This window comes from Cherax quadricarinatus, chromosome 97 (assembly GCF_038502225.1).
Source record: "Cherax quadricarinatus isolate ZL_2023a chromosome 97, ASM3850222v1, whole genome shotgun sequence".
NCBI classification, from domain to species: domain Eukaryota; kingdom Metazoa; phylum Arthropoda; class Malacostraca; order Decapoda; family Parastacidae; genus Cherax; species Cherax quadricarinatus.
In genome coordinates this window covers 4,649,391-4,662,673 of record NC_091388.1, presented here as the reverse complement: position 1 = coordinate 4,662,673, position 13,283 = coordinate 4,649,391, and the positions used below count along the sequence as shown (strand labels likewise).

The following is a 13,283-nucleotide window of genomic DNA, read 5'->3' as shown; positions in this document are numbered from 1 at the left end:
CATGAGGAAATTAAATCGTCATCAGAGTACAAAACAAATTCTGGCCACAAAATAGAGCGAAACACCAACGTCAAAGACCTGGGAGTGATCATGTCGGAGGATCTCACCTTCAAGGACCATAACATTGTATCAATCGCATCTGCTAGAAAAATGACAGGATGGATAATGAGAACCTTCAAAACTAGGGAGGCCAAGCCCATGATGACACTCTTCAGGTCACTTGTTCTATCTAGGCTGGAATATTGCTGCACACTTACAGCACCTTTCAAGGCAGGTGAAATTGCCGACCTAGAAAATGTACAGAGAACTTTCACGGCGCGCATAACGGAGATAAAACACCTCAATTATTGGGAGCGCTTGAGGTTCCTAAACCTGTATTCCCTGGAACGCAGGAGGGAGAGATACATGATTATATACACCTGGAAAATCCTAGAGGGACTAGTACCGAACTTGCACACGAAAATCACTCATTACGAAAGCAAAAGACTTGGCAGACGATGCACCATCCCCCCAGTGAAAAGCAGGGGTGTCACTAGCACGTTAAGAGACCATACAATAAGTGTCAGGGGCCCGAGACTGTTCAACTGCCTCCCAGCACACATAAGGGGGATTACCAACAGACCCCTGGCAGTCTTCAAGCTGGCACTGGACAAGCACCTAAAGTCAGTTCCGGATCAGCCGGGCTATAGCTCGTATGTTGGTTTGCGTGCAGCCAGCAGCAACAGCCTGGTTGATCAGGCTCTGATCCACCAGGAGGCCTGGTCTCAGACCGGGCCGCGGGGGCGTTGACCCCCGGAACTCTCTCCAGGTAAACTCCAGGTATATACACTGGGAGGTGTATATCTCAGTGTATATACACTGAGAGGTGTATATCTCAGTGTATATACACTGAGAGGTGTATAACTCAGTGTATATACACTGAGAGGTGTATATTTCAGTGTATATACGCTGAGAGGTGTATATCTCAGTGTATACACACTGAGAGGTGTATATCTCAGTGTATATACACTGGGAGGTGTATATCTCAGTGTATATACACTGAGAGGTGTATATCTCAGTGTATATACACTGAGAGGTGTATATACACTGGGAGTTGTATATCTCGGTGTATATACACTGGGAGGTGTATATCTCAGTATATATATATATAACTGAGAGGTGTATATTTCAGTGTATATACATTTTAGGTATTAAAGTATTCTTAAATGATGACCATGGTGTAGCAGATAGGCTTGAAACCCCATTAACCAACCAGTCTTACTGCTGTTGTGTTGCTGCTGTTGGTGTTGCGTTGATATTATACTGTAATGTGTTTCAGGTGTTCCATTACGGTGTTTTTGACCTGCCACTACCCTGCAGGGTCAGAATGTCAGCCATTACTGACCTGCAGACTGACCTGCACCTTACCAACACCCAGGTGAGTTAAAATATACTTTTATTCTCTTCTAAAATGTCACAGAGGTCAGTACAGTCACCTCAGTAACCTAAAACAGATAATCAGTCGCACAGTCTGGAGTCATTGAGGGACTGACCCCCTCAAACTCTTTCTGATCATCTACCCTTCTCTGTATTGGACTGAAACTCCTAGCAGGCCAAACTAGCCTTTATGGCTCCAGTAGCGGCCCATACTAACCTCCCTATTGTGTATATAGTATATCATTTTAAGCCTGCCCATAATGCTCTCCATACAAGGGGCTTTGGCAAGCTGCACTTTAAAAATTTTATTCCTTGTACTTCTCTGTATCATGTCCAAATAAATAAATAAATAAATAAATAAATAAATAAATTAATAAATTAATGTCAGCTATGGTCTTTATAGGGAGGCCAAGCCCATGATGACACTCTTCAGGTCACTTGTTCTATCTAGGCTGGAATATTGCTGCACTCTAACAGCACCTTTCAAGGCAGGTGAAATTGCCGACCTAGAAAATGTACAGAGAACTTTCACGGCGCGCATAACGGAGATAAAACACCTCAATTACTGGGAGCGCTTGAGGTTTCTAAACCTGTATTCCCTGGAACGCAGGAGGGAGAGATACATGATTATATACACCTGGAAAATCCTAGAGGGACTAGTACCGAACTTGCACACGAAAATCACTCACTACGAAAGCAAAAGACTTGGCAGACGATGCACCATCCCCCCAATGAAAAGCAGGGGTGTCACTAGCACGTTAAGAGACCATACAATAAGTGTCAGGGGCCCGAGACTGTTCAACTGCCTCCCAGCACACATAAGGGGGATTACCAACAGACCCCTGGCAGTCTTCAAGCTGGCACTGGACAAGCACCTAAAGTCAGTTCCTGATCAGCCGGGCTGTGGCTCGTACGTTGGTTTGCGTGCAGCCAGCAGCAACAGCCTGGTTGATCAGGCGCTGATCCACCAGGAGGCCTGGTCACAGACCGGGCCGCGGGGGCGTTGACCCCCAAAACTCTCTCCAGGTAAACTCCAAGTATAATCAGGGACTTTCTATAAAGTATATAATTGATAGTGATATCAGCTATGGTGTATAAAACCTGGGACTTTCTATTTACTATATTTATTTTTTAATACATATTTACGGAAATTTAAGAAAAATAAATTAAATTACTTGTGTATTAGTTTCAGAAAATGTTTTCCCTAAATTTCACTAAGAAATAATGCGAACAAAAAGTCTGTTTTTGTTGACTCAGGCAAAAGTATATTTTTGTGCATTAGTAAGTAAGTAAATTTATTCAGGTATACACAATACAGTTACATATAATTATCATACATAACAGCATATGTGTAGAGAACCTAGGATAACCCAGAGGTCGAGTCACAGCTCCTGGCCCCGCCTCTTCACTGCCCGTTACTAGGTCCACTCTCTTCCTGCTCCATGAGCTTTATCATACCTGTTCTTAAAGCTATGTATGGTTCCTGCATCCACTACATCACTTTCCAAACTTTTCCACTTCCTGACAACTCTGTTGCTGAAGAAACACTTCCTAACATCCCTGTGATTCATCTGAGTCTTCCACTTCCATTTGTGACCCCTTGTTGCTGTGTCCCCTTATTGCTGTGTCCCTTTGTTTCTGTGTACCCTTGTTGCTGTGTCCCCTTGTTGCTGTGTCCCTTTGTTGTGTCCCATTGTTATTGTGTCCCCTTGTTGTGTCCCACTGTTGTTGTGTCCCCTTGTTGCTGTGTCCCCTTGTTGTTGTATCCCATAGTTGCTGTGTCCCCTTGTTGTTGTGTCCCCTTGTTGTGTCCCACTGTTGTTGTGTCCCCTTGTTGCTGTGTCCCCTTGTTGTTGTATCCCATAGTTGCTGTGTCCCCTTGTTGTTGTGTCCCATTGTTGCTGTATCCCATTGTTGTTGTGTCACATTGTTGCTGTGTCCCCTTGTTGCTGTGTCCCCTTGTTGTTGTGTCCCATTGTTGTTGTGTCCCCTTGTACTCACCTAGTTGAGGTTGCAGGGGTCGAGTCCAAGCTCCTGGCCCCGTTGTTGTTGTGTCCCATTGTTGTTGTGTCCCCTTGTTGTTGTGTCTTTTTGTTACTGTGTCCCATTGTTGTTGTGTCCCATTGTTGTTGTGTCCCCTTGTTGCTGCGTCCCCTTATTGTTGTGTCCCACTGTTGTTGTGTCCCCTTGTTGTTGTGTCCCCTTGTTGTTGTGTCCCATTGTTGTTGTGTCCCCTTGTTGTTGTGTCCCCTTGTTGTTGTGTTCCCTCGTTGTTGTGTCCCCTTGTTGCTGTGTCCCCTTGTTGCTGTGTCCCATTGTTGCTGTGTCCCACTGTTGTGTCCCCTTGTTGTTGTGTCACAGTGTCACAGGATGGATAATGAGAACCTTCAAAACTAGGGAGGCCAAGCCCATGATGACACTCTTCAGGTCACTTGTTCTATCTAGGCTGGAATATTGCTGCACACTAACAGCACCTTTCAAGGCAGGTGAAATTGCCGACCTAGAAAATGTACAGAGAACTTTCACGGCGCGCATAACGGAGATAAAACACCTCAATTATTGGGAGCGCTTGAGGTTCCTAAACCTGTATTCCCTGGAACGCAGGAGGGAGAGATACATGATTATATACACCTGGAAAATCCTAGAGGGACTAGTACCGAACTTGCACACGAAAATCACTCATTACGAAAGCAAAAGACTTGGCAGACGATGCACCATCCCCCCAATGAAAAGCAGGGGTGTCACTAGCACGTTAAGAGACCATACAATAAGTGTCAGGGGCCCGAGACTGTTCAACTGCCTCCCAGCACACATAAGGGGGATTACCAACAGACCCCTGGCAGTCTTCAAGCTGGCACTGGACAAGCACCTAAAGTCAGTTCCTGATCAGCCGGGCTGTGGCTCGTACGTTGGTTTGCGTGCAGCCAGCAGCAACAGCCTGGTTGATCAGGCGCTGATCCACCAGGAGGCCTGGTCACAGACCGGGCCGCGGGGGCGTTGACCCCCAAAACTCTCTCCAGGTAAACTCCAAGTATAATCAGGGACTTTCTATAAAGTATATAATTGATAGTGATATCAGCTATGGTGTATAAAACCTGGGACTTTCTATTTACTATATTTATTTTTTAATACATATTTACGGAAATTTAAGAAAAATAAATTAAATTACTTGTGTATTAGTTTCAGAAAATGTTTTCCCTAAATTTCACTAAGAAATAATGCGAACAAAAAGTCTGTTTTTGTTGACTCAGGCAAAAGTATATTTTTGTGCATTAGTAAGTAAGTAAATTTATTCAGGTATACACAATACAGTTACATATAATTATCATACATAACAGCATATGTGTAGAGAACCTAGGATAACCCAGAGGTCGAGTCACAGCTCCTGGCCCCGCCTCTTCACTGCCCGTTACTAGGTCCACTCTCTTCCTGCTCCATGAGCTTTATCATACCTGTTCTTAAAGCTATGTATGGTTCCTGCATCCACTACATCACTTTCCAAACTTTTCCACTTCCTGACAACTCTGTTGCTGAAGAAACACTTCCTAACATCCCTGTGATTCATCTGAGTCTTCCACTTCCATTTGTGACCCCTTGTTGCTGTGTCCCCTTATTGCTGTGTCCCTTTGTTTCTGTGTACCCTTGTTGCTGTGTCCCCTTGTTGCTGTGTCCCTTTGTTGTGTCCCATTGTTATTGTGTCCCCTTGTTGTGTCCCACTGTTGTTGTGTCCCCTTGTTGCTGTGTCCCCTTGTTGTTGTATCCCATAGTTGCTGTGTCCCCTTGTTGTTGTGTCCCATTGTTGCTGTATCCCATTGTTGTTGTGTCACATTGTTGCTGTGTCCCCTTGTTGCTGTGTCCCCTTGTTGTTGTGTCCCATTGTTGTTGTGTCCCCTTGTACTCACCTAGTTGAGGTTGCAGGGGTCGAGTCCAAGCTCCTGGCCCCGTTGTTGTTGTGTCCCATTGTTGTTGTGTCCCCTTGTTGTTGTGTCTTTTTGTTACTGTGTCCCATTGTTGTTGTGTCCCCTTGTTGTTGTGTCTTTTTGTTACTGTGTCCCATTGTTGTTGTGTCCCATTGTTGTTGTGTCCCCTTGTTGCTGCGTCCCCTTATTGTTGTGTCCCACTGTTGTTGTGTCCCCTTGTTGTTGTGTCCCCTTGTTGTTGTGTCCCATTGTTGTTGTGTCCCCTTGTTGTTGTGTCCCCTTGTTGTTGTGTCCCCTCGTTGTTGTGTCCCCTTGTTGCTGTGTCCCCTTGTTGCTGTGTCCCATTGTTGCTGTGTCCCACTGTTGTGTCCCCTTGTTGTTGTGTCACAGTGTCACAGGATGGATAATGAGAACCTTCAAAACTAGGGAGGCCAAGCCCATGATGACACTCTTCAGGTCACTTGTTCTATCTAGGCTGGAATATTGCTGCACACTAACAGCACCTTTCAAGGCAGGTGAAATTGCCGACCTAGAAAATGTACAGAGAACTTTCACGGCGCGCATAACGGAGATAAAACACCTCAATTATTGGGAGCGCTTGAGGTTCCTAAACCTGTATTCCCTGGAACGCAGGAGGGAGAGATACATGATTATATACACCTGGAAAATCCTAGAGGGACTAGTACCGAACTTGCACACGAAAATCACTCATTACGAAAGCAAAAGACTTGGCAGACGATGCACCATCCCCCCAATGAAAAGCAGGGGTGTCACTAGCACGTTAAGAGACCATACAATAAGTGTCAGGGGCCCGAGACTGTTCAACTGCCTCCCTGCACACATAAGGGGGATTACCAACAGACCCCTGGCAGTCTTCAAGCTGGCACTGGACAAGCACCTAAAGTCAGTTCCGGATCAGCCGGGCTGTGGCTCGTATGTTGGTTTGCGTGCAGCCAGCAGCAACAGCCTGGTTGATCAGGCTCTGATCCACCAGGAGGCCTGGTCTCAGACCGGGCCGCGGGGGCGTTGACCCCCGGAACTCTCTCCAGGTAAACTCCAGGTATCCCCTTGTTGCTGTGTCCCATTGTTGTTGTGTCCTCTTGTTGCTGTGTCCCCTTGTTGCTGTGTCCCCTTGTTACTGTGTCCCATTGTTCTTGTGTCCCCTTGTTGCTGTGTCCCATTGTTGTTGTGTCCCCTTGTTGCTGTGTTCCCTTGTTGCTGTGTCCCCTTGTTGCTGTGTCCCCTTGTTGCTGTGTCCCATTGTTGTTGTGTCCCCTTGTTGCTGTGTCCCCTTGTTGCTGTGTCCCCTTGTTGTTGTGTCACAGTGTTGTTGTGTCCCCTTGTTGCTGTGTCCCATTGTTGTTGTGTCCCCTTGTTGCTGTGTCCCCTTGTTGCTGTGTCCCCTTGTTACTGTGTCCCATTGTTGCTGTGTCCCATTGTTGTTGTGTCCCCTTGTTGCTGTGTCCCCTTGTTGCTGTGTCCCCTTGGTGTTGTATCTCCTTGTTGCTCTGTCCCCTTGTTGTTGTGTCCCATTGTTGTTGTGTCCCATTGTTGTTGTGTCCCATTGTTGTTTTGTCACATTGTTGTCGTGTCCCATTGTTGTTGTGTCCTCTTGTTGCTGTGTCCCCTTGTTGATGTGTCCCCTTGTTGCTGTGTCCCCTTGGTGTTGTATCCCCTTGTTGCTGTGTCCCCTTGTGTCCCTTAATATATTCTCGTAGGACATACCCCTCATCTCCCTTAGTTCTTAAGTGGTTAACCAATTGTGGGCACCACACTGGCGCTGTGTACTCAAGGAATGACCTATGATAATACCTGGAGAGGGTTTTGGGGGTCAGAGCCCCCGCGGCTCGGTCTGTGACCAGGCCTCTTCTGGGTCTCCCTGTAGCTGGCAGCTCCACCACCTTCAGCTTTAGTGTATGGCAAGTAGGTGTCTGCCAATGTGGCGGCACAGGTGTAGTACCAAGGTAATCTACTTACCATTCTTCCAGGGTAGCATAGTGACTCCATCAGGATGCTTTTGACTTCCGCCAGACCTCTGTACTTGGGGCTCCCGTTGGGCAACGGGCTGTGGCGAGCCTTCTCTTGATGATGTCGTTGACATCCTCATGTCTGGCATACTTCCCTTCTGATGTGTGACACACGAGACCATGAAGTCCGAATTGATTAGCTGTCGCCCTGCCGCAAATACACCTATGTTCAGTGAGGATGGGGGCGGCTAGGCGAAGAGCAACACCAATCCGAATGGCCTGTGGGTCGAGTCGAGTGCCCAAGGAGGAATTGGGAACAGCTAGAAGGAAATCTCCTGAGTGTGGTGCCTTCACCGCCAGGAGACGAACTTAGTCCTTTCCTGAAGCGTTGGAGAGCATTGTGTTGGCGATTTTTCCATGATCGGTTTGTCCCAGTGGGAGTGTTTATGCTCTTTGGGAGGAGCTGATCTACTGGAGGAGTCTGTGAGGACGTCCCACCACACGGCTGCTTCAGTGAACCTGCGGTCTTATACGATACAACACAATACAAGTTTTATTTCTTTGTAAGTTTACATTAAGATTCTGTAGTTACAATAATGAGTTGCAGTGCAAAGAGAGGCATTATCATGCCAATTATGGGCAGACTAAATGAGCTCCTATTGAACCACTAAAGCGGTCGGGACCAAGCTTCTTGACTGGTTCATTGGAAGTCAAACACGAGGAGAGAAATACGCACCCTTATACCTTCCCCAGAGAAAAAATATTTTTCCCAGAAGCAAAGCATTTTATCCCAAAAGAAAACGTATTTCCCTTAGAACGGATATATATTTTTTTCCCAAGAAGAACAACAATGTATTTCCCCCAGGAAGAACAATATATTTTATTCGCAGGAAGAAAAACATACATTTTCCCAGGAAGAACAACATATATTTCCCCCAAAACAAAATATTTTCCCAGCAAAAACGAAATATTTTCTCCAGAAGGAACAACAACATATATTTTCCCTCCCCTAGAAAGAACAACATATATTTTCCCCCAGAAGGAACAACAACATATACTTTCCCATGAGAAACATTGTATATTTTTCCCAGAAGAAACAAAATATTTCCCCAGAAAAAGGTAAACAAAGCCAGAGTTTGAGTGGCCCTTAAGACCTGGAAGTGAGAGTGAAGTTGATCATCATTTTCTTCGTCATTTTCATAATTTTCCTTCATGTTCCGTCACTTTCCGGCCTCTGTCACTCTCCATCTTCATCCGTGAGTTCATTATCCATCAATTATCACTATTATACCTGTAATTACCTGCCCAGGTGAGTCATTAATGAGGGAAATGTGGCCGGTCTTAATTCTAAATCAAAATCTAATTTTTTTTTATATTTCAATGGATGTAAAAAAATATACTTTGGATATAAATTCTCTGGAAAATGTACAAAGGAGGATGACAAAGTTGATCCCATGTATCAGAAACCTTCCCTATGAGGATAGACTAAGGGCCCTGAATCTGCACTCTCTAGAAAGACGTAGAATTAGGGGGGATATGATTGAGGTGTATAAATGGAAGACAGGAATAAATAAAGGGGATGTAAATAGTGTGCTGAAAATATCTAGCCTAGACAGGACTCGCAGCAATGGTTTTTAAGTTGGAAAAATTCAGATTCAGGAAGGATATAGGAAAGTACTGGTTTGGTAATAGAGTTGTGGATGAGTGGAACAAACTCCCAAGTACAGTTATAGAGGCCAGAACGTTGTGTAGCTTTAAAAATAGGTTGGATAAATACATGAGTGGATGTGGGTGGGTGTGAGTTAGACCTGATAGCTTGTGCTACCAGGTCGGTTGCCGTGTTCCTCCCTTAAGTCAATGTGACCTGACCTGACTAGGTTGGGTGCATTGGCTTAAGCCGGTAGGAGACTTGGACCTGCCTCGCATGGGCCAGTAGGCCTTCTGCAGTGTTCCTTCGTTCTTATGTTCTTATGATGTTAAAATAAAAAAACTAATAATGCAAAAAACTAATAATGATAGTTTAGTTAGTTTAATGGTTATTATGAACCACAGACCCATCATGTGGGCGGAAGTCAAAAGATTAGAGGTACATAATGGGTCCAGGAACTGAACCTCAACATTACAGAGGTACATAATGGGTCCAAGAACTGCACCTCAACATTACAGAGGTACATAATGGGTCCAGGAACTGCACCTCAACATTACAGAGGTACATAATGGGTCCAGGAACTGCACCTCAACATTACAGAGGTACATAATGGGTCCAGGGACTGCACCTCAACATTACAGAGGTACATAATGGGTCCAGGAACTGCATCTCAACTTTACAGAGGTACATAATGTGTCCAGGGACTGTACCTCAACATTACAGAGGTACATAATGGGTCCAGGGACTGTACCTCAACATTACAGAGGTACATAATGGGTAAATAACAAAAAGGCACAATACCGTGACTGGAACGATACACAAATAACCCGCACATAAAAGAGAGAAGCTTAGGACGACGTTTCGGTCCGACATGGACCATTGACAAAGTCACCTTTGTCAATGGTCCAAGTCGGACCGAAACGTCGTCGTAAGCTTCTCTCTTTTATGTGCGGGTTATTTGTGTACATAATGGGTCCAGGGACTGTACCTCAACATTACAGAGGTACATAATGGGTCCAGGGACTGTACCTCAACATTAGAGGTACATAAGGGGTCCAGGGACTGTACCTCAACATTACAGAGGTACATAATGGGTCCAGGAATTGTACCTCAACATTACAGGTACATAATGGGTCCAGGGACTGTACCTCAACATTACAGAGGTACATAATGGGTCCAGGGACTGTACCTCAACATTACAGAGGTACATAATGGGTCCAGGGACTGCACCTCAACATTACAGAGGTACATAATGGGTCCAGGGACTGTACCTCAACATTACAGAGGTACATAATGGGTCCAGGGACTGTACCTCAATGTTACAGAGGTACATATTGGGTCCAGGGACTGTACCTCAACATTACAGAGGTACATAATGGGTCCAGGGACTGTACCTCAACATTACAGAGGTACATAATGGGTCCAGGGACTGTACCTCAACATTACAGAGGTGCATAATGGGGCCAGGGACTGTACCTCAACATTACAGAGGTACATAATGGGTCTAGGGACTGTACCTCAACATTACAGAGGTACATAATGGGTCTAGGGACTGTACCTCAACATTACAGAGGTACATAATGGGTCCAGGGACTGTACCTCAACATTACAGAGGTACATAATGGGTATTGGGATTGTACCTCAACATTACAGAGGTACATAATGGGTCCAGGGACTGTACCTCAACATTACAGAGGTACATAATGGGTCCAGGGACTGCGCCTCAACATTACAGATGTACATAATGAGTCCAGGAACTGTACCTCAATATTATAGAGGTACAAAATGGGTCCAGGGACTGTACCTCAACATTACAGAGGTACATAATGGGTTCAGGGACTGCACCTCAACATTACAGAGGTACATAATAGGTCCAGGGACTGTACCTCAACATAACAGAGGTACATAATGGGTCCAGGGACTGTACCTCAACATTACAGATGTACATAATGAGTCCAGGAACTGTACCTCAACATTACAGAGGTACATAATGGTTCCAGGGACTGTACCTCAACATTACAGAGGTACATAATGGGTCCAGGGACTGTACCTTAACATTACAGAGGTACATAATGGTTCCAGGGACTGTACCTCAACATTACAGAGGTACATAATAGGTCCAGGGACTGTACCTCAACATTACAGAGGTACATAATTGGTCCAGGGACTGTACCTCAACATTACAGAGGTACATAATGGGTCCAGGGATTGTACCTCAGCATTACAGAGGTACAAAATGGGTCCTGGGATTGTACCTCAACATAACAGAGGTACATAATGAGTCCAGGGATTGTACCTCAACATTACAGAGGTACATAATGGGTCCAGGGACTGTACCTCTACATTACAGAGGTACATAAGTTTTGATAGCTGAACTAGGTACAAGGGTAATGAACTCACAAGTTACAAAGGTAATGAACTCACAAGTTACAAAGGTAATGAACTCACAAGTTACAAAGGTAATGAACTCACAAGTTACAAAGGTAATGAACTCACAAGTTACAAAGGTAATGAACTCACAAGTTACGAAGGTAATGAACTCACAAGTTACAAAGGTAATGAACTCACAAATTACAAAGGTAATGAATCGTGTAAGTAAATTTACTTACATTCATACATAGTTACAATCATGGATAAATTATAGAGTAATGAACAATTTACACATCCACACCCAGTCACAACTATGTGTTATTGGTGCAAACATTAATTGTTGGGTCTCTGTCTGTCTCTGTCTGTCTCTGTTTGTCTCTCTGTCTGTCTGTCTCTGTCTCTCTGTCTGTCTCTGTCTGTCTCTCTGTCTGTCTCTCTGTCTGTCTGTCTCTCTGTCTGTCTGTCTCTCTGTCTGTCTGTCTCTCTGTCTGTCTCTCTCTGTCTGTCTCTGTCTCTCTCTGTCTGTCTCTGTCTCTCTCTCTCTCTCTCTCTCTCTCTCTCTCTCTCTCTCTCTCTCTCTCTCTCTCTCTCTCTCTCTCTCTCTCTCTCTCTCTCTCTCTCTCTCTCTCTCTCTCTCTCACACACACACACACACACACACACACACACACACACACACACACACACACACACACACACACACACACACACACACACACACACACACACACGGGGCCAGGAGCTGTGACTCGACCCCCACAGAATAATGATAATTATTATTATTATTACTAATGATAATATCATTAGTATTTTTAGTAATATTATTATTAGTGATACTGTAATATCATTAATGGTAATAATAATAATAATAATAATAATAATATCGCCTGTTTATACTGACCTTTTCGTGGTTGTAAGGGTCGAATCACAGCTCCTGGCCCTGACTGAGGGAGGCACCATGGTCTGTGGATTTGTTTCATTTATTATTATCATTATCATTATTATTATTATTATTATTATTATTATTATTGTGGCTGTGTAAGAGAAGTACAGAGAGAGAGAGAGAGAGAGAGAGAGAGAGAGAGAGAGAGAGAGGGAGAGGGAGAGGGGGAGAGAGAGGTAGAGAAAGAGAGAGGGTAGAAAGAGGTAGAGAGAGAGAGAGGGTAGAGAGAGAGCTAGAGAGAGAGAGAGAGAGAGAGAGAGAGAGAGAGAGAGAGAGAGAGAGAGAGAGAGAGAGAGAGAGAGAGAGAGAGAGAGAGAGGTAGAGAGAGGTAGAGAGAGGTAGAGAGAGAGAGAGAGAGAGAGAGAGAGAGAGAGGTAGAGAGAGAGAGAGAGAGAGAGAGAGGTAGAGAGAGAGAGAGAGAGAGAGAGAAATGCCAGCTGCTCTAAGCTACATCAATCACCAGCTGAGAGCTATATCAGCTTGGGGAAATAGATGGCAAGTAACATTTGCACCTGAGAAAACACAAATGATGATGGTCTCTAGGCACCATGATGGTAATGCCGGTGCAGTAGTAAGGATGAATGGGAGGGTGTTGGCACCTGGGGAAGAAGTTGATATCCTTGGGGTGAAATTTGACTCCAAACTGACCATGAAAAACCACGTTGTAAATCTTGCAAACAAGGCAGCCAGGAAGCTTACGGCACTTTGCCGTATTTCGTATCTGCTTGACAGCAGGTGTTGCAAGATTTTGTACAAGGCACAAGTACGCTCACATCTTGAGTATGCTCCACTTTCTTGGTTCGCCTGCCCTTCCCCTCCCATCTGCGACTGCTTGGCAGAGTAGAGAACAGAACAAGATGTCTCATCTCTCGTCTGGACCCATCTTGGATAGATCTGTCATTTCAGCAGAGCCTTCATCACAGGAGGGATGTGGGTGGCCTTACTGTTATGTACAAGGCCAATATTGTCAAAGTACCACACTTGGATCCACTTCAAGGACAGTGTGAAGCAAGCTTCTA

At 44.9% G+C, this 13,283-nt stretch overlaps 1 protein-coding gene across 4 annotated transcripts in view; it reads left to right on the top strand.

Moving 5' to 3' along the window:
* Window positions 1–13,283, top strand: part of anchor (integral membrane protein GPR155 homolog anchor) — a 98,125-nt gene that overhangs the window by 29,238 nt on the left and 55,604 nt on the right. For 3 of the 4 annotated variants that reach the window (XR_011394751.1, XM_053800278.2, XM_053800279.2), the window contains one exon: window positions 1,319–1,417. Coding sequence is in view for 2 of the 4 variants with exons in the window: in XM_053800278.2 (XP_053656253.1) it covers window positions 1,319–1,417 (99 nt within the window). In the remaining 2 variants the exon portion in view is untranslated. Of the gene's footprint in view, window positions 1–1,318; window positions 1,418–8,444; window positions 8,560–13,283 lie in introns of those variants that run through there. The other variant, XM_070105159.1, reaches the window with a different exon arrangement.